Source organism: Pseudonaja textilis, chromosome 1 (genome assembly GCF_049901715.1).
Source record: "Pseudonaja textilis isolate UNSWEBS1 chromosome 1, rPseTex1.2, whole genome shotgun sequence".
Lineage (NCBI taxonomy): Eukaryota > Metazoa > Chordata > Lepidosauria > Squamata > Elapidae > Pseudonaja > Pseudonaja textilis.
Genome location: NC_141990.1, coordinates 166,880,777 through 166,901,964, shown reverse-complemented (window position 1 = coordinate 166,901,964; position 21,188 = coordinate 166,880,777). Strand labels below are relative to the sequence as shown.

Here is a 21,188-nt window from a genome sequence, read left to right as displayed (position 1 = left end):
CCAACCACAGAACACCCACAACACCACAGAAACAAGACTGCAAAAGGTAGCCAGAAAAAATAGCCAGAAAGGCCTGCTATGCTGCATTGGAAATTTAGCAGCTTTGTAATCCTACAGTGTTTCATGAAGTTTAACTTATATGCAGAGCACATTATGAGACAGGCAGGGCTAAATGAATCAAAAGTTGGAATTAAGATTGCCAGGAGAAATACCAACAACCTCAGATATACAGATGATACCACTCTAATGGCAGAAAGTGAAGAGGAACTAAAGAGCCTCTTTATGCAGTAAAGAAAGCGAGTGAAAAGGTTTGCTTGAAACTCAACATCAAGAAAACTAAGATCATGGCATCCAGCCCTCTCAATTTCAGGCAAATAGATGGGAAAGAAATGGAGGTAGTGACAGATTTTATTTTCCTGGGCTCCAAGATTTCCACAGATGGGGACTGCAGCCAAGAAATTAAAAGATGCTTGCTCCCAGGGAAGAAAGCAATGGCAAATCTAGACAGCATACTAAAAAGCAGAGACATCACCCTGCCAACAAAAGTGTGTATAGTCAAGGCTATGGTTTTCCCAGTTGCAATGTATGGCTGTTAAAGTTGGACCATAAGAAAGAATTAAGGCCTTTGAACTATGGTGTTGGAGAAGACTCCTGCAAGTCCCTTGGACTGCAAGGTGATCAAACCGGTCAGTCCTAGAGGAGATCAACCCTAACTGCTCTTTAGAAGATCTGCTTCAAAGATCTGTTTATAAATGAGAAGATATTTCTTAGAGAGAGTGCAAAGTTGGAATACAAAATGGATGTATTAGTTTAAGATGAAAATATGACTTTCTGATAGCCCTTAATTAATGGATTGTTGCTGATTACAACTGAATTATGAGTTTTTACAATTTCATTATTGTTAAGGAATCAGGTGTGAGGAAAATATATTTCTAATTGAAATATTACAGAAGGTGTTAAGTTACTGAAGTTATTTCTTATCTGGAGGGAGGGGGAGTCATGTTTTATACATGTTTTCTTTTCTTTTTTTCTATCTCTGTATTTCTCCTTTTATATTTTTCTTAGTTTTTATTATCTTTTTTAAAAAAACAATTTTATTGGTTTTTAAAGACAAACAAAAACAAACAAAACACAAAAACATCCAGCTTTCTTTCATAAATGTACAAGGAGTGTGTCGGTTGGTTTACAAATTTTTTGTGCGTCCATTTCATAGTCTCAATTACAATTACATTGCATAATAACTCATATTATCAATCAAAAATTGAATACCCTAGTATCACTATTAGTCAGTCATTTGACTATAATTTTGTTCATTCATACTTTGCGAGATAACTATAATTTACTTTTCTAAAATTCTAAATATTCTATTGTTATATTTTATTATCTAAGCATTGATAGAAAAGGTCCCAAATTTTATAAAATTGTTTATCTTCTTGTTCTCTAATTTCAAATGTCAATCTACTCATTTCAGCACATTCCAATATTTTCTTAATAATTTCCTCCTGTGATGGTATTTTCTCATTTTTCCAATTTTTAGCAAATGCAATCCTAGCCGCTGTTAATACATTTACAATCAAATATTTTAAATCTTTACTGTATGTATCAGGTAAAATTCCCAATAAAAATATCTCTGGTTTCAAGTCTATATGTTTCTTTGTCATTTTTTCCAACTACATGTGGATTTTAGTCCAGTTTTTTCTAGCGTCCTCACAAGTCCACCACATATGGTAATATGAACCAGGTATCTGATGACATTTCCAACATTTTTCGGATTTATTTTTGAACATTCTTGCGATTCTTGTCAGGGGAAAATGCCACCTGTAAAACATCTTATACAAATTTTCTTTATATGCTGTTGACATTGTCATTTTATAATTTTGAGACCACAATTTTTGCCATTTCTCTAAATCAATCCCATATCCAAAATTCTTCCCCCAAGCAATCATAGTTTCTTTAACTTGTTCTTCCTCTAGTTTAATTTCCAATAAATAACCATACAATTTTTTAATCACCTTTTCATTAGTACCTGTCAAAATCTTATCTAAGTTAGTCAATTTATCATAAAATCCTTCTGTTTTGAGATCTTCATCATACCTTGAACGTATTTGCACATATGAAAACCAATTCATCTTTATACCTTGTTCCTCTAAATTTTGCATCGATTTAAGTTCACCCTTTTCATCCAATATTTCCCCATATCTAACTGTTTGTTCCTTCTTGTATATTATAGGATAAGAAAATGCTTCAATAGTCGATAACCAGACTGGAATTTTCAGATAACATTGTCTTTTAATCTTCTTCAGTTTTTCTTATCTTTTATCTTTGTAGACTCTGATATAAAAAAGTAATTATTAGAATCGTAATGTCATTCGATGATGAGTAGGGGTGGGATTCAAATTTTTAACAACCAATTCTGTGGGCATGGCTTAGGTGGAGGGCATGGCTTGGTGGTCATGTGGCTGGATGGACATGGGTTGGTGGTCATGTTATTGGCTGGGTTTGGCCAACTCAGTATCATTCACATCGAGGCACACATCTCCTCGCCTGGCCTCTCATGAATATGGAGATGCTGCAACAGTCCTAAGTGTGAAAAATGGTCATAAGTCACTTTTTTCAGTGCTATTGTAACTTTGAATGGTCACTCCACACAAGCAAAGTACCAGCAAGGGAGGAAAAAAAAACCTCCAGAGACGTTCCAGAGACAGGAAGTCTAGTCCTGCCAAGAATGTAATAAGGGTTAATGGAGAGGCAGTTTCTGTAAGCAACACCAGAATGTTCCCTTCCTGCCTTCCTTACAGGATTAGGCCAGTAATTTCTTCTAACAATCGGTTCTCTGAACTGCTTAGAATGTTAACAACCAGTTCTAGAGTATAGGTGGGAACTGGTAGAATCCCACCCTTGGTGATGAGAATATTGGTCAGTAGTGGGGAAAATGTTAACATATCCCTGAAAGTTCTGTATGTGTTTAATAATTTAGAGAGTACAACCCTTTAAAATTGACTCACCCTCTCCTCCCCAATATAATACATAAGTATAATGTTCAAAACACATTCTCAAACTTTGTTGGTCAGTAATGTTAACAGATTTGATTATTTGTTTTCAGATGCCTGAATCCGGGCTGTTGGATTTAAATTTATATTGTCTAGCTATCCAGTTAATTCTCACTTAATGCATAATGTTTGATTTAAATAGATTTCCATAGGCTTCTTTGTTCCTGTGAGTTTAAGCCCAACCCAGTTTCTTTAAGAGAACTAGAAGTCTGTGCAAATTGTTAGAATGGTCATGACTCATGGGAATTGTGTTAACTTTTCCTTGGAAAAGCCAAGGGTGCAAGAGTGGTGAAAGGTAACATTCTGCTACAGTTGTGGAATCAGAGAGGCTTGTAACATTCTCTGCCCACTTCCCTCTTCTTAGTGACGTGTAGTCCTGAGAATTCAATTGTTGATTGTCTGTTCTCTCCAGAGCAGTGGCCTTAATGCAATCATGGCCTGAAGAGAATGCAGTCTCCTTCTCCCTAAGGCACCTAGGCTTTGCAAAAAATAGAAGGCACTTAGCTGCTGAGGCACAATGAGGGCCAGTGTTGGGGTCATCCCTAAATAAATGGTAATATTGTCCCCCACGGCTGGCAGTTAGAAAGGCATTCCTTGAGGATAGAAATAACTGGCATTTCAGTTTTGATGATTACCGTGGATGAAGAGAGAAAGGCAGCTCTGTTTCTCTTTTCACCAGGGCCCTTCACACATGTCCTTCCTTTCTCAAGCAGTCTTAATTTAGTCATTGTTGAAGATGTGCTGTTTTTCAAAGCTTAAGCTAGTAGTCTGCAGGTGTTGTTGCCTGAGAATTGCCACTTGAATGGAAAATGAAATGGGGACAGTGATATTAATAATTAATACTTTTGCAAGGCGAGAGCAATTTTCTGCATGAGGGAATTAAGTGCTTAAAAATAATGCTTATGAATAACATACAGCCTGGATATGGTAAGGGAAGTGGCTGATGATGAGGTTAATTCTTGTCTCTTTCCGTAGGCTCTGAAGATTGTTCTAGAAACTTCACCAGTTCAAACGGCACCATCGAATCCCCAGGCTTCCCTGATAAGTATCCACACAATTTGGACTGCGCCTTCACAATCATGGCCAAGCCGAAAATGGAGATTGTTCTTCAGTTTTTAACATTTGACCTAGAGCATGACCCTCTGCAAGTCGGGGAGGGAGATTGTAAATATGATTGGCTGGACATCTGGGATGGTATTCCTCAAGGTAAGAACTAAAGGATGCACTGCTGGGGTTTACTTCTCTGGCCAACGTCAAGTGAACAATTCACTTTGAGACTGAAGAATTCTGTGACAGTCATAAATTGCTAATATTGTCATTGCTTTGTGCAATCTCATTTATTGTTGCTTTGTTCTTAGAAAGGAATTAACTCTGAATGGAAATTAAATCTCTTTTTTGAACTCCTGAAGAATCTTTGAACTCCTGAAGAATCCTGAACTTCTAGTTAGAAAAAAAGGAAAATAATGCTTAAAAAAATCTTACACTTGGTTGCTTTCAGAAAAGTTCTGCATATAGTATCACAGCAATTTTTGTGGAAAAGGGGCTGAAAAATATTCTCCATTAGCATATCATTTGTGATTTACATGTCAGGGAAACAATGCATGTGTTATATATATATATAACAGTATATAACATATCTACATATCTACTGTATATCTGTTCATATATATAGTTCTAAATTAGTCTTTTCACAACTACATAAATTCCTGTTTGTTTTTTGTGAATATCTGTTAGGATGTGGGTGTGGGGGGCTGAACAGATATACAGTAGATATGTTACTGTGTAGTCATATGCCTTTTCTTCTCAGATTTCAAATTCTGATCAGTAGGCTTTACTTCCAGATAAGTTCTATAGTTATTTATCTTAAAGCAGTCATTGATTAGGATACAGTTTGAAATGTTAAAAGCTGTCCTTTTAAGTTTTGTGAACCAATGTTGAAGATAGCATTTTAGGCAACTTGCATGAAATCCAGAGGTTTATTTATTTTAATACTTGCCTATAGGGAAAAGCTTTTGCAAATTTGGGGCATAATTCATATTAAGTATGTTATTTTAAAAAACATATATACTGTTTCATTTTATCTGGTTAGCATATTTATTCCTTCAACTGTCTATCTCATCATCTTTTCCAACCAAAGAGAGAACATGCCTATGAGGTGGTAAATAGCATTTTTTTAATCTCTTTTGCAGTTGGGCCCTTGATTGGCAGGTACTGTGGTACAAAAACTCTTTCAGAGATCCACTCAACTACTGGCATCTTATCCCTCACATTCCACACAGATTTGGCTGTGGCTAAAGATGGCTTTTCTGCTCGCTATTATTTGGTCCAGCAGGAGGAGCCAGAGAGTAAGTTGGTTCAGTCTGAGTAATTTCAAGCACTGTTCTAGACCTACAGTGTAGTAAGAACAGTGATGGCTAATCTTTTCCTCGTCGCATGCCAAAAATGCGTGTGTGTGCGCACGTGCGCATGCATACACACATGCCTCCACCCATAATGCAATGCATGCGTGCCCCCCCCCGCTCTCCTGCATATGTGCGCCCCCCCTGCACGCACACCTCCCCCAAACATGCGTAGCAGACACTCGACAATCAGATGGCTGGTAGGCGCACATGCGCAGTGGGGCTGTCCAGGTGACCTCTTACATGTTGACAGAAATGGCTCTGTGTGCCACTTCTAGCACATGTGCCATAGGTTCGCCATCACGGAGTTAGAATATATCTATTTTGGGTTATCTTTTCTGATCCTTACATTTATAGGGGAGAAGTAACATTTCAACAATTTTAACATTGTTAGCTGAGATTTGGAATTTGAATTTCGTCACACCCATTAAGTTTGGTTTTATATGACATTTTGTCTTCCCACCCCAAATGGTGAAATATTGAAGCTAAGATCCAAGCTTCAGTGCCAGTATTTGAAAGTGCTGTAGAAATTCTAAACCCAACATAAAATCTCAATATTTTATTTTCAAAATCAGGAGGTTTAGACTTAGGTTTAACTGTTTTGTACAGAGAGGCACTTGAAGCTATGTTTAGAATTCAGGAATTTGAATGCTTACAATGTTACCAATTGTTTCTTTGTCTTTGTAAGATCTCAGCTCTTTTTCATATGTGTGATATTCTATTACTCCTGTGACATATTTATAAAATGGAAAACACAATGTGGAGCTTCTGGTTCTCTTAAAAGCAAGGCTTCTGTGTTTTCTATAATAATCATGAACATTGCCACTAGCTACAGCTAGGCCAGTCCTATTAGGAAAATTAAGGCCTCAATCAGCATTTGCTTGGAATTAGAAAGCAAGGAGACTATCTGGCTGCCCTGCAATCTAATAACGTAGGTTCTCAAACTGTGGTTGCAATCCCCAGACATCATGAATAAATATGATAGTGATCACAAATTGGGAGGTACTTGCATACTTAAAGGAGGGCTATTCTCAGAACTCACTCCTTTCCCTGGACAGGCCAGTGCGTTGTTTCTCTAAACCAAGTGGGAGCACAGTCTGGCAGGATTCCTGCTGTGCCTGAACAAGCTAACTCAGGGGTAGGGAAACTTGGCTCTTCTATCACTTATGGACTTCAACTCCCAGAATTCCTGAGTGAGCCATAAAAGGTTCCCCATCTCTGACCTACTGGTTTTTCAGTTGTGGGGGAAATCAATTTTTACTTGAATGGGACTGTTTAATATACAAATGTAGGACATATAAAGACTTTCACAATATTTATTCCACTTGCAAAGTGCAAAATTCCCAGCTTTTCATGCAAAATTCTATAGTTTTCTCTCTGCAGTAGTTGCACCACAATTGAAAATGGATTTCATTGGGCCCTGTATTCTTTCTTCTGAATGCTGATATTTAATTTACAAATCTGTAGTGGTAATTCTGTACTTCAGCAGCCATAAACAATTTGATAGGATGTTGAGAGGCAGTTGGTGCCAATGATTCATTTAGGAGGGAACCCACAGTTCTGTAGAAGAGTTGTCTTCAGTTTTGTATTCTACCTATTCTAGACTTCCAGTGCAACAGTCCACTGGGAATGGAATCTGGACGGATCTCCAATGAGCAAATCACAGCCTCCTCTACATACTCTGATGGTAGGTGGACTCCGGAACAGAGCCGACTCAATAGTGATGATAATGGGTGGACTCCTAATGTGGATAGCAACAAAGAGTTCCTGCAGGTATGTTCCGTTTCTTTCACAATAGCCTGCAGTAATGACACCTATGCCATTTAGAAAGATTGGGAAGCTATAATATCAGGCTTCCAGTTACCAGATTCTTTGGGGGGAAAAAAGAGTTGCCAGTTCCTGGTAACTTCCTGCCAATTACCAGTCAAATTTGTAAAAAAAAATCCAAAAATGCAGCTGGCATTCTTTTCTTTAAAAGGTTTGGATTTTATTTATCCATTAGCTTAGATACATATATATCATGGTTAGGACTGTCTCCTAGACTTTTATGTTCTTTCCCTTCCCCACAGCTCATGTGTGTATTTATCCTTGAACCAAATAGGTTATCCTGCTGCTAAATCAACCTTAGAACATGAGCCTTGGAGGGTCTTTGTTGATCTTACTGCAAACTGAGAGCTGTGAAAAAGGCTTGAAATGTTGCTTGGGAAAGGGTGTGTGACTCTGTCTTCATGAATTGTTGGGGCTGTTAACATTCCTGCAGAAGTTCTTGGCTTGACCTGGTGCCCCCTGAACTTTAATGGGTTTTCCAGAGGCCAGAGAGGGAGAGGGAGAGAGCGGGAGAACGCACGCTACCACTTATAGCCTTGTTGATTCTGCAGTGATCTAAAAGAGGGAGACTTTCTCATGTGTGTTGAACCGGTATAACTAGAATAATATTATTCTTCTGGGGGACTGCAATGTTCAACAAATGGAAACTTCAGTAAGTGTGTGTGAAAACAATGCTTTTACATCTAACCAACAGATGGTGGCAAAGTCGGTGATTGCAGTGGGAAGTACTAGATGGCACTTTCCATTATGGGGTGGGGGAGAGAAGTCCTCACTTGCTATAGATGCCCAATTCTAAGTTGCTGGGCTGGCATATTGATTTTGTATGAATCAGATCCATTGAACATCTCTGAAAAACATGAAGTGAACATAATAACTACATCTTATGAGTGAAAAGCATCCCACCCCAATATAAATTGGCCTCTACAGACGATGCAGTTGATAAATAGCCTGTAGTTTAAGTCTGGATTTATTTGACTTCAGTAACAGCAGAATCAAAGATTTAAAATCCTTTACCAAGCTCAGTATATCCTTCCCAAACGAGAAAAATTCCTTTCTCACTACTGAAATCTGCAACTGACATAGCAAAACATTGGGAGGTTCTACTCTGTAAGTCTAATGATATGCTGCTAAGGGAACGTTCAGCCTGCTTATGCTCAAAAACATTTTCACTCGGATGCTGCAGTACATTATTATTGTTGTTGTTGTTTGCAACCAAGGCTGTGACACAGTTATGCCAAACATTTTGTGAAAATCCTGGTGAGATTTTATCCTAGAAATTTTTACAGTCCAATCCAACAAGAAAGAGATGAGCAAGGGAGGCAATTCCAAAATGTGCTAATCTTGTTCAATTTTGGAAGCTGTAACAAAACCACAGACTGAAAACATTTCCTTCTATGGCTCACATGTTGCTCCATCTAAAATGTTAACTCAGCTGAAAATTGATCCTATTAACTTCTTATACTGGGACAGCATTTAGATAGAATAGGAACCCAGACATGGCCAATGGCAATTGCTGAAGCTGCATCAGAGGGATCTATTAATATTGAGTTATTGTTATGATAATTTATATTAGCTGAGCACTAATCCTGATTGTCAGACACATGCTCCTGAAGCAACTGCAGCCCAGCATTCTTTTAGCACCATAGGCTTCTTGTTTATGTTGTTGATATTTCTTTGTGGGTTCAACCGGAAGGCATCCCACAGTAGAACGATGGGCTCATTGCATTTTTATGACACTAACTTACTAGTTCTCTCCCACCTTGGTCTGCATTTTCATTCAGTTTCATTAAAGTATCAGAAGAATATTATATCTGAAAGAACTTCAAATGTTTTAGGGAACAAGTCTTTAGTTGCTAATTTTCCTCTATCATCATCCCCTGTTCTTACAATAGGTGGATCTTCGCTTTCTGACTGTGCTCACAGCCATTGCTACTCAGGGTGCCATTTCCAGAGAAACACAAAATGGATACTATGTTCGCTCATACAAACTGGAGGTCAGCACAAATGGAGAAGACTGGATGATGTACCGGCATGGCAAAAACCACAAAGTAAGTGCTTCTCCTCATTTCCTTAAATAATTCTAGATTTCAAAAACTTATCTTGATAGTGGAATGGAAGATCTCAGATCTGTAAAGCATCTTTGGCATTTCATGCAGCTTACATCAAAAGCTGCAAAAGATGAAGTCCTCTTCCCAAGTCATTTTTCTTTTCTCTTTAAAAATGTTGAGGTAGTGGGCAAATCTTGAAATGTTCCAGTAATCTGATTGCCCTTCTTCTATTGCCTTTGAAAGATTTTATGAATTGGAAAGAGAAAAAGACTGTTATCCATCCATTCTTCCCAATAGTGTGTGACTATAGTTGCAGTAGTGGCTGAATTGAGGGAGGGGGAAATGTTCTGAGGAGATCAGGGCCATGAACCCTGTGCTTGAACATCCATTGGAATGAAGACAAGGAAGGACCAGCTGAGTCCATCCAAGTACAGCCACAGCAATCCTAAGGAAAATTGCAGGCCAGATAAGACGCAAAAATAAAACAAAGAATGCTGTGAGATCCATCAAGTCCCAAATGGAGCTTGAAGAGTGCAAATTTGGTGTGATACTAAATATGTTTTTGGAAAACACACTCTGGTGAGCGTGGAGGGAGAGTCTGCAGTGTGCTTTCTGACTGCCAATGAAGGAGAAAATAGTCTTGCAGACTATGTTTTGCTACATAAGATTCATTGAGCATTAATGGCCTGAGCCTCATCCACATGCTGGGTTAACAATCACAAAGCCACACGAAGCTGCACTTCAGGAATTATTGAAGCCTGAAAAATGAAAGGGCACAAATCCTGAGAGAGGATCATGATGTCCTAGAGAATAAATCCAAACCATAAATAATAAGGAGCAATCTGGTTTGTCAGGGATAAGGGAACTGTAGCCGCTGTGCTGGCTGGCAGCGATGCATGGGGTGCTCTGAGTCTGTACTTGGCCTGCCTTTAAATACAGCTGCATTGACCCTCCCTGATCTTCCCACCTCTGAATGCATAGCCTGTGCTCAATGGGGATTTGGGGCAGGGGAGGGAGAGAAGTAAGCCCCTTCTTTTTTGCTCTGGGCAAGTGTGCCAGAGGGATATCAGTGCGGAGCACAGCTGGGTCTAATAAAGCTGTAACTACAGGGATGCGGGGGACGACCGACAGGAAGTCGCCACTGATCTTTGCTTTTTCTTTGGAGACACTTCTAAATTAATCCTCAGTACTGTGCTGCAGAACAGTGAGCTACCTTAGGTCAAAGGGGAAAACCCCCCGCTTTTCCCCCTTGAAACCCTCACTAAAGCAGTTGCTGCCCCCAGGAGAGATGGATGCTTATCTATTCCCACCCTGTGTGTATCTCTTCTCTGTTATTGTCAGGGAAATGACAAAGAAGCCCATTTAAACTGTTGCTTTCAGGTAAGAGGGAGGTCTTTTGTCAGTTATCTGAAGGGAATGGTGCCAAGGTTTCACCTATTTCTCCAAGAGAGGCAGGCTACCCTTTCCCATTTCTGAAAAGCACCAGGCCTGCCCACAGAACTGGTCTTGCAGCCAGTACAAGAAAAGGAAGCCACAGCAGGCTGTTATCTTCCAGTTGAGCTGTTAGTCCCCTCTCCCCACAAAAAGAGCCTAGAAAGCAGTTGAGGACATTTGAACTACTTGTTCAGTTCATGTTCCACAAGGCTGCCTATGGTCCATTGGTGTTCCAGTTTCTTTGTGTTCCTTGGATTTAATGCGATCCTTCAGTTGGGGGACTTTTGAGAACCTGGGAGGCTTGGAGGGGAAGGTGGTTGGACAGAATTCCTTTAATTTCCATCCATTGGAACCTAAGTCTCTCTGCGTTGCTCTGGCTTCCTTATACTTAATAATGCCCAAATGCTTTTTGCTGAACCTGAGCCAACTTTCCAGCAGGATTCAGAAAAATATTTCATGTATCTGCAGTGGTCACACATATGGAGAACAATTAGAAATTGTGTTCAGGGGGAAAAAAAGAGAGAAAGCAATAAATTCCCTGAATTTGAATTTGGTAAATATGACATTCACAACAAATTGAGATGTTGCTGAGATAGATGAGCTATTTTTGAACAGACGTTTGTATCAATTGATCCCATTCTATTGATTTAGCTTAGTACAAACTTATTTGCTCAGAGCATCAGTTATGTAAATGGTTTTTAAAGCAATACAGTCCTTAACATTAATCCAGAAATTTAAGCCTCCTATAGGTTCTCATGAAGTGTGGCATGGAAAGAGAGGGATCATGTCCTCATGGGTATCCCTGTGATGCCACACTCGATGGCCTTGCCCAGGGAAAAGTGGAATCTTTCTTTATTTGGTTGAATATAACTAGGATTGCTTCCTGTCCTCCCTCAACCTGCCATGCTGGGATTATGAACAGCAGGGAGGATTTCTAAGCATGTCCCCTCTGGATCATTCCTTGCACTATTCAAAGGGTTAAAGCAATGCTTGCGCAAATAGGGTTGCTGTGATAAAACTGGCATTGTACGCTCACTCTACATATATTTTCTCAATCTGTTTATCTTATGTCTTGATAAAATTATAATAAGCAGTTGACATTATGCTAGTATTTAAAATTACTTTTATGTATTTTTTAATTTCTGGTTCCATTGCTTTAGATGCTTTCAACATTTAATTTTTGCTTAGATGCTTTCAACGTTTAATTTTTGCTAGATGTTACCAATTTTAAATTATTTAAATTACCTTCAATTTTCTGAGTGAGTTGGAAAGACTCAATATAAATCTATCTAATGAATAAATAAATCAGCAAATAAACTCAAAAAAGTTAGATTCTCTATGAATAATGAAGGCTAAAGTGTGAAAATTGTTCAAACATTAATTTTATGCCAATGCAGTTTTTATATTCCAAATATTGTGCAGGAAATTTTCTCTTGGGCAAGTACCAGGTGTGTACTAGGTCCTAATAGAAATTGATACTGTATCCTTAGTATTCCAAGACTGGTTTCCTGCAGAAACTCCATGGCTCAGGTTGAAATAATTATGGTGTGCCAAATAAATTTGTCAAGTCTGCTGCAGCTTGATTTGATGCTAGAGGGTACAGAAAAGGGGAAGATGAGAAGATGAAGAAGACTGTCAAATCCTTTGGTAAGGTGAATGAGATCCAAAGTTAATGGTGCTATCAACAGGTCAGCTAAGGCCCATCTGTCCAGGAAGCTAAGAAAGAAGACAGAGTGTCAGGCTAAATAGGCTTGTAAGAGAGTTTGAAAAGAAAGATAATGTTTTTTTCCAGAAAATAAAGTAGCTCACCATCCTGAGAGAGAGAGAGAGATGTGGGGGTGGGCGAAGCAGGGAGAAATTGAAGGCTAGCATATTTTTAATCCTCTGGCTGCTGTCAGGATTAAAACTGCACCCAAGGCAAGGGGATGTGAATTGGGTTTTTAGGAAGAGGAAAGGAAACAAAATAAATGAGAGTGTATAGCAGTTGGGGACAGTTGTATCCTTTTCTTTCTCCAGCGGGCAGTGTTGGATTTTAGGGCGGAAGAAGGGGAAGAAATTAAAAGGGATTACCATGCAACCAACACCTGCCAAGAAGTGATGGAGCTCTCCTAAACATCTCCAGTGATCTCCATCTCCATCATGGCTCTTACCTTTCTTAAGGAATCTGACAAAGAAGCTTCAGGGTAGTGGATAAATCTCCCAGGCACAGAGCAATTGATAGCATCACCCAGCCAGCACTGAGACAATATATCAGAAATGGAGACAGGCTTTAGGGTGCCAAAGATGATTGAGAGAAGGGGACCAGCAAAGAAAGAACATTTGGCAGTGTCAACTTTTTGAAAAAATTCCATGGCCCATATCAAGTATGGTCACTACTTGGACTTAGAGTACAAGGCAGAGAAGGGCAATCCAAGAATCCTCACATGCCATCCATTTCCTGTACCCACTTGCACTGTCTCTGGACATGCAAAGCACCTGTCAGAGTTTAATCTGCAGGGAGGGAAATGTAGATCGACACATGCACATACACACATACACAGATTTTTTTTTTTGCAGACTCAAACCTTTATGTGCATATTAACATTCTGGCATTTAGGAAGTGCTGTATGATGTGAGAACTGTGTGATGTACAAAGAACGGAATGACATTTTTCAAGGCCAGAAGCTCCTTTCATATTTCCAGAAGCTTAGGTTAAATTAGTTCACTCAGTCTTGGTGTCAATTCCATGGCCCAAGAGGTGAAGCAAGACTTGCCCTTGTGTGGTTTGAAATGTATTGGGGAAAAGAATAGACAGAACTACACATAATAGCAATGTTGATAGGCAATTGAATGATAAGTGTTTTTTAACACTTAAAACAGTTGTGAATAGTTTCTTGATTCCTCTTGTATGGTACTTATCCTCCTTAATGTCACAGCATCACTGTGATGGGCTGGAAGACTGGGGAGGGAGGGGATCTGATAGCTGGTGTGGCTTTCGACTGAGATTCCCCAGACCCAACCTCTTCCTCCTTTGCTCGTATAGCCTTGCTTCTTGATTTAGTAACACATAGGAAAAAGAAAAGGTTGCCTGCAGCATTAACAACACTCTAATTATTGTTGTTACTTGCTTTGAAATACAGAACTGGGGAGCTCATAATTGGCTCACAGTATATGCCAGGAAGGCTCCATTTAGGTTGGAGGTCATCGGTTGTCCAGCTCTGATCCAACAGTTTTTCATACCAGATCAAAGTAAGAAATATCATTATAGAAAACATTTGGAAATATGATTGTTTTCATGTATAGAATGGCAGATAGATGCAGAGGGACAGCAAAGAGGATGGATGCAGGATCATCTATATAAGGGACTTGGTTAATTCTAAATTAACTTGCTTTACTTTTCACACAAATCAGACCACATAAATAAGAGTCTGCCACATGGACCTATGAGAGAGAAGTGGTGGAAGAAAGGAGCTATATAGCAGCACTGGGACATGGGGTGTGTTAAAGATGGTATTTTATCACTATTATTATGAGACGAAAACATTTATGAACTGTGATATTGTTGATCATTTGCTATGATATGAATAGGAGTGGGCCATTCCTGAATTCTGTCCCTCTGTTAATGCAACCTAGGATTGCATTGGCTTTTATGACTGCTGTTGCTTACTCCTAGCTCATATTTAAGTGACTGTTCACTAGGACTCCAAGATCCCTCTTACAGTTACTACTATTGGGCCAGATGCCATAGATGCCGTTCTATAGCTGTGCATTTGGTTTTTTCCTGCCTAAATGTAAAATGTTACTTTTCTCACCATTGACTTTCATTTTGTTAAATAGGGCCCAGTATTCAAGTCTGACAGGGTCTTCTGTATCTTGAGCTTATCTTCTGGATTGTTGGCTATTCCTGCCAATTTGCAATCATCTACAAATTTGATGAGTTCCTCTTCTATCTCCTTGTCTAAATCATTGATAAAGATATTAAAGAATATTGGGCCCAAGACAGAGTCTTGGGGCATCACCTGCATGCTTCTCTTCTTGTAGATGCAGTTTCATTAAAGAACTACACATTGAGTGTGGTTGGTCAGCCAGTTAACAAATCTATCTAGTGATGATGCTGTCTATCTCACATTTTTCTATCTTATCAAGTAGTAGGTTGTGGTCCACTTTATCAAATGTTTACTGAAGTCCAAGTACATTATATCACTTTTCGTTTTTTTAGTTTAAGGTTCTCAACATCTACATCTATATCGGATCCCAGAAAAACTGGGAAGTAGGGTGTCAGGATGTAGCAAGCGCTAAGAAACCAAGGGTGCAAAAGCAAATTGGCTTTCATCATTTAAACCATGAGATCTCTGGATGATGGAGGTTTGGGGAAAAGGCAGTTCAATTTTGCCTTATGTTAAAATCAGAATTTAATATTTTTATACATGCAAATAAGATATATCCTAAATAATGAGAGCTGCATTCCTCTTCCCATTATCTCTCCTTTTGCCCAATAAGAATAGCAGTAGAAATAAAATCTGGCCATAGAAATTGGGTGCAGATCAAAATGTTCTTTGCACATATAGATCTAAATACAACTTTAGTCATAATTCCTCAGCACTCATCATGACTGGTCAGAACATCCAAATTCTAGGTTAACAAAAGAAAACCCAAGTTGGGGATTTGTTCTAATGATTTGTATGTTATTCTCAATTTAGTATCTGCTAAACTGTATAACATGAGTGCCAGTTTGCTGATCAGCTCTGATCAACTGCTAGATTGAAATTAATCAACCTCTTTCCCAGATATGTTAGAAAACAACATGGTCAGTGAACACACCAGAAGGGTAGGAATTGCAACTCAGTGTTTATGGAGGTGACTAGTTTGGGAAGGCTGCCATAAGCATATAAATCGAAGTATGTTTCTCTGTGAGTCTGCTGTTCATATAAGCCAATTAGTTGCATGAATTGCTGAGTTGATGTAAGTATAATCAGCAGCCAGACTTCTCCAACAATATATTTGGAGGAAGGTTTCTGACATTCTCACTGGCAATGTTAGTAGTAAACTCTGGGAGATGTAATCTAACCCCTCTTGAAGGTAATAGGTTGGGAAGGCTAATGTAATATAGTAATTAATCCTGACGTTTAGATTAGTGTTTCATTGTCTTTCATACTGAATGATGGCGTGTGCCTGAAATTTTTCTGCTTCTTATTTGCAATTCTCTCCCTCCCTCCCGCTCTGTCAAAAGATAATCTCACAGCTTTTCCTTCTTTTTGCCTTCAAAAAGTCCTGAACTCCTAATCCTCTTAATGTTTTCTGATTCCATAGGGTAATATAATCCTGCCCTAAATCTAAGAGTCCAAGAAGGCAAATACAGACACACATATATGCAGAGAAGTGTCTTTCAAGCCATCATCCCTTCTAAAGAAACAAATCACTGTTTCTTTTTCATGCCCTTACAAATTCTTGACAACAAAACCAGCACTAAAAATAAATAAGGTAAAAGTTCCTCCCCCACCCCCTTTACTTCTGATACTGTAACTGGCAGGGTTTCTACATTCACTGGAACTAATGCAGCTTTTAAAAATGAAATGACAAGGGAACACTTTAACACAAAGAGAAGCATGAATTTGATTTAGAGTTGAGGACAATTGGAAGCATGTGGGGGCTCAGAGGGCATAAAAGGGAAAGAAAAACACCCAGTCATATTGTTTTCCACACTCTTGTGGTGTCTCTAAGCAAATTAGCAATGCAAATCAGCATTTCTTGATTATAGATATCTTTGTGCATCCGGACACATCAGGTAATCTGAATTAGCGGAAAAGATTATGTGTGAAGTAAGTTAAGCAGCATGTGCATCTCTGGTGCAGTTGCAATTCAAAGAAAAGAAAGATCTGGGCTGGATTCTTTTCAGTTATCCTAAACCTAACCTGCAATCCTTAAGGCATTCTTCTGTGTGGCCCCCCCTTTCCTTTTTTTTTCTCAATTGTAATCTGCCTGAGAGGAAAGACAGAAATTCATATGTCTGTGGTTTCACAAAAGCATTTTGTGCACCATTTTAATTAAAAACAGCTTATTAATGGCTATTTTTGAAGACTGTTTAAGCTACAGAGGACTTAGTAAAAGATCTGCCATATCACAGTACATAGCTAGTGAGTTAGGCTTAGCTTAATAGCTGAATAGTCCTGTTTTATCAATTTCTTTCATTTACTTTTACACTTTCTGCCTTAGTATATACAAGATTGATCTGCCACAGAAAATCTGGTAGACTAGAGTATGGGTGTTAAAATTACTATATGCCAATGCAAATTACCATCTGTATTGGCATATAGTGAGAGCCCATTTAAATTAATTTTGCATTAGCTAAATAAGTAAAGAATTGTTGACATGAAATATTTCATATCTGTCAAGAATATGAGGTTCAAGTATTCTGTGCTTGTGTGCAGTGACAAAATAAGAAAGCCATTTCTTAAAAGCTTTTAATGTTGCTTCTTTTCCTTTAAAGCATATCTTGCTTTGTGCTACTTATGACTTTAAAAACTTGCTGTTTGTATTTAGTTCCAATAAAAATGAAAGTCTGGTGCAGAATATTCTCTGCAATAGATCAAGTGCAAGGATTTCAAAAGGAGGAACCACAGCTTGATTTCTTCAGTTTATTTGCATTTTTGCAACTGGTATATAGAAAACTGAAGCTAATCCTAATATTTTATACTTTGAACATCAAGACTGTGATGATCAGATTTAGCAGCCCAATGTAGGTGATGACATTTTGTGGTTATTCATGTATTCTCCTTCAGAAAGGCTCATTCCAACCAAGCAGAGTTGGATGATAGCCATTCATATTTCATATCAGACTGAAGATGAAAAAGTCTGGAGGTGACAATATTGCCGCATATACAATCTGGCCATTCATGTCTCATTTTCAGATTGCCTGGTGTGGTATAAAAGGAGACCACCCTAGGCTCGGCTGCCTCATTTCTTCTGTGCCACTTCTATAAATCACATTCTTGGAGAAAAGATGGCTGCCAGGACTAGGGGAGGATGACTATGAATTTGCTTCTGAATTACAATTTGACAGGCAACCTGTGGTTGTTCATAACAAAGAATTTATAGGGAAGCCTTCAGTTCTCATATTGATTGGCACACTAATTTATGTTGATCAGTGTAGCATCTGATTATTCAAATTTATCTGATTTTAAAAAGGTGAGCTAGAGAAGAATTGATGGGGAAACACCTCAATAGCATTGACTCATATCATTTCTAGATTATTTTTACCTGCCTGTGGCTGCATTTGGGGAGGAAGTTTCAATCTATTTATTGAAGGGGCTTTCATCTATATTCCACCTATCTCCTCATTAATCTGTGACAGATTTTTTTGAAAAAAGGATTTAATGTACCAGATAACAAAGTTGTCTTTTTTTCAAAAGCCAATTTAAACATTTCACTTTATGTACAATGTTCCAGAAAGAAACATCACATTACTTTTAAAGGCATTTGAATCCACATTTTGAAAGGAGCCACTTCCTGCCTCCTAAAGTGTCTGTGATTCTCATTCCCCTTACCCCCACCCCCCCCACCCCAAAGAAGAAAAATACTTCTTAAAAGAATATATCACAAAGTAGATGTGTGTGCTCCGATCCATGTTTTAGCTGTAAGACCCCTGGAAGATTATATTGGGCTGTAGGCATTTTACCATCAGAGGCATTTGCAGGGAAATATTTCTGTCTCTTTCTCCCACCCCACCCCTCTCTTCCCCCCCACCACATGGGGCCAGAAAAACTGCTAACAAATACAATAGGAAAACTGCCAACACATATAGTATGCAATCATAAGAGAAGGGGGGCATGGAGGGGAGGAAAAGGAGGAGGTTGCCTGATTAAACCAGATTCTAAAAAGCTAAAAGTCAGCAGTTGCTCACATTCTTCTGTTTTGCTCCACAAATACAGGTAACATGAACCCGCGTTTATCATGTTTATTCTTATCCAAAGAGAAAGTTTGTTCTTTGATCTAGTTTTGGACTTTGCTATCAACTCTGATACCAAGTCCCTTGTGAGCAGATTGGATTAGTAACCATAAGACTAGACACAGGTCTTTTAAAACATGGAGAGCAGGTATCAGGAAGTTTGAATCTGTAATTTCTAACGCTTAAGGGAAACCTTCTGCCTAAAAGTGCCCTTAATTGAGCTGACTGCATCAAGGACAGTGATGTGTGAGGAGATTTGTGTCTTCAGCTTGGGTGGGGTGGGGGAGTAAAGAATGTGATTAAGACATTGTCTTGGGGATCTTTAGCAGCAATAATTGATGGCAAAGGCACCAGGAGGAACAACACAGATATGGACACTATATAGGATTTAAGAGATAATACTTTTACTTGAAAGAAATACAGAAAGTAATTCAATTTGGATCTTACATTCAGTACAGTAGCAAGGAAAATGCTCTTTTTCCGAAGAGACTGGAGCCCTAGGTAACAATAGATATTCCATGGTCTTTGAAATAGCGTAATCGGGCTAGGAACATTTGGTTTGATTTTTGTTGCCAGTTACACATACCTAAATCCTGCTGTTTCTGGAAGAATCTTCAAGCTTTACACATCTGTTTGGAATTAAGCACCTGGCTGATGTCTAATGAATGAATTTAGCATAAAGTTGTGATGAGAAGGAAGGTTGTTAACACTTTCCTTTGAAAAAAATAGTGTTTGGATTATTTATCAGCTGTACAGAAAGGAATGAAAAAGATGATGCCATCACAAAATTCTTCCTGATCCTATTTCACCAGTGTAAATGAGAAAATGCAAGTTGCTAAAATGATTGGCATATGACACCACTTCAAATAAGAATAACCCCACTATAACTTTCACACTACAAAGGAGGCTTGAATCAAAATTAGTGTGAAAACTAAGGAAACAAGACAGAGAAAAGACAATTCACCATATGGAATAAGTCAGAAGAAAAGGTGACTAAAAGATGAGGAATTAAATCCATTTCAGAGAAATGACTTTGTAGAAAGAAGGGGCTGAGGACGAAGTTGCAAAATGTTGAAGAAGGATGAGAAGAGAACAAGGAATAAGGACAGGAATGAGGCTAATGGGTCTCCCTTGTCTTGGATTCTTAGATGACATGCTACATGTCATCTTATGTGGGTTGATACAATGTGGAATGCTTCACAGCAAAATACATCTGCGTGCACATACATATGGATATTGGCAGAGGTGAAAGCCACTCACGGCAGACACTGATACTTCCAGATTTCCTGCGGAAAAGGATATCTGATGACTGCTGAGTAAGGGAAAGATAGGGGGAAAGGGTGGTCTGTTGGGATAAAATCGCATATGAAAAACACATCAATCATGCTGCCAGTGTGATCCACAATATATCTTTTGGTTTAGCATTTCTGTTCTACTCTAAACCTCAGTTATCAGCACAGATTTACAAGCATATATTCTTTGCTACAGTGTCACTATTTTGCTACCCTGAGGGCAAGAAAGTACTAATTATGCTACTGTAATTACCTTGCCTGCTTGCTCTGACTTTAGCATGAAGCTAACAGGGAGTGTTCTCAGTAACACTGAGTGTCCCCCTCCCCAGCTGTCACAAGCTGCCTGACCTGATGGTTGGACAGAATGCCGCCATCATCACCTTTGCCACTCTTCTTTCTGCTGATGTGCTTGCCTGGTCATGTGCTCTTGAGTGACAAAAGGAGGCCCTTGTATATGGTTAGAGGCATTCGTTCTACACTGGGTTAGCCTTTTGCACAAGGCTTTGCAACAATACTTTTCTTCTCACGCTCTGTGTTAGAAGAAGAATGGCTCTCTCCTGCTTTCATGGAGAGCACAGGTTCATACAGGGGCCACGGCGGTCATGATACATTGGTTCTGGCAAACTATTTTGGCCCCAAGTTGACTAAATTGTTTCAAACAGAGGAAACATCTGCATTGTTTCTTTAATCCTAGTTCCCTGGAATCTGAGAGAAATGTCATAAGATCTCCAAACAATGCCTTGCCTGAAATCCCAGGATTCTTAATCTCTAAATTGTTTAACTTTTACTTTACAGTCAGTGTTCGTTAGATTGCAGTCTCCTTAAGTCACATCAAAGGGATATATTGGAAGGTACATACAAATTTAGTGATTTCTGTATCAAAAAAGAAAAGCATAAGAGAAGATTATGTGAAAAGTTCATTGTTTGAAATGCAGAGATCGTAGTACAAACACCACCAGCACCAACAATAAAAGGTCTCTTGTCTGGTGAGATCTATTAGAACTCACCTGTTTAGGGGTTCTACATGTAGGGCCCCATGCATCAGCCGCCTCAGTGACGTTCTCTCACCTCACCTCTGGAATAGCCTGCCTCTAGAGATTTGAACTGGCCCTTCCTGAATATGGCTTGATAGACAGCTATTTAGGAATGTTGCTCTCCAAATGATGGCACATCAGGGCCTTCTTGCTCTTATGGTTATTCTATCAATTTTCTAT

General features: G+C 38.9%; 1 protein-coding gene across 5 annotated transcripts in view; it reads left to right on the top strand.

Moving 5' to 3' along the window:
• Positions 1-21,188, top strand: part of NRP2 (neuropilin 2) — a 255,966-nt gene that overhangs the window by 113,568 nt on the left and 121,210 nt on the right. For all 5 annotated transcript variants that reach the window (XR_015739693.1, XM_087913793.1, XM_026707612.2 and 2 more), the window contains exons 4-7: positions 4,026-4,256; positions 5,240-5,395; positions 7,053-7,222; positions 9,169-9,324. Coding sequence is in view for 4 of the 5 variants with exons in the window: in XM_087913793.1 (XP_087769919.1) it covers positions 4,026-4,256; positions 5,240-5,395; positions 7,053-7,222; positions 9,169-9,324 (713 nt within the window). In the remaining variant the exon portion in view is untranslated. The remainder of the gene's footprint in view (positions 1-4,025; positions 4,257-5,239; positions 5,396-7,052; positions 7,223-9,168; positions 9,325-21,188) is intronic.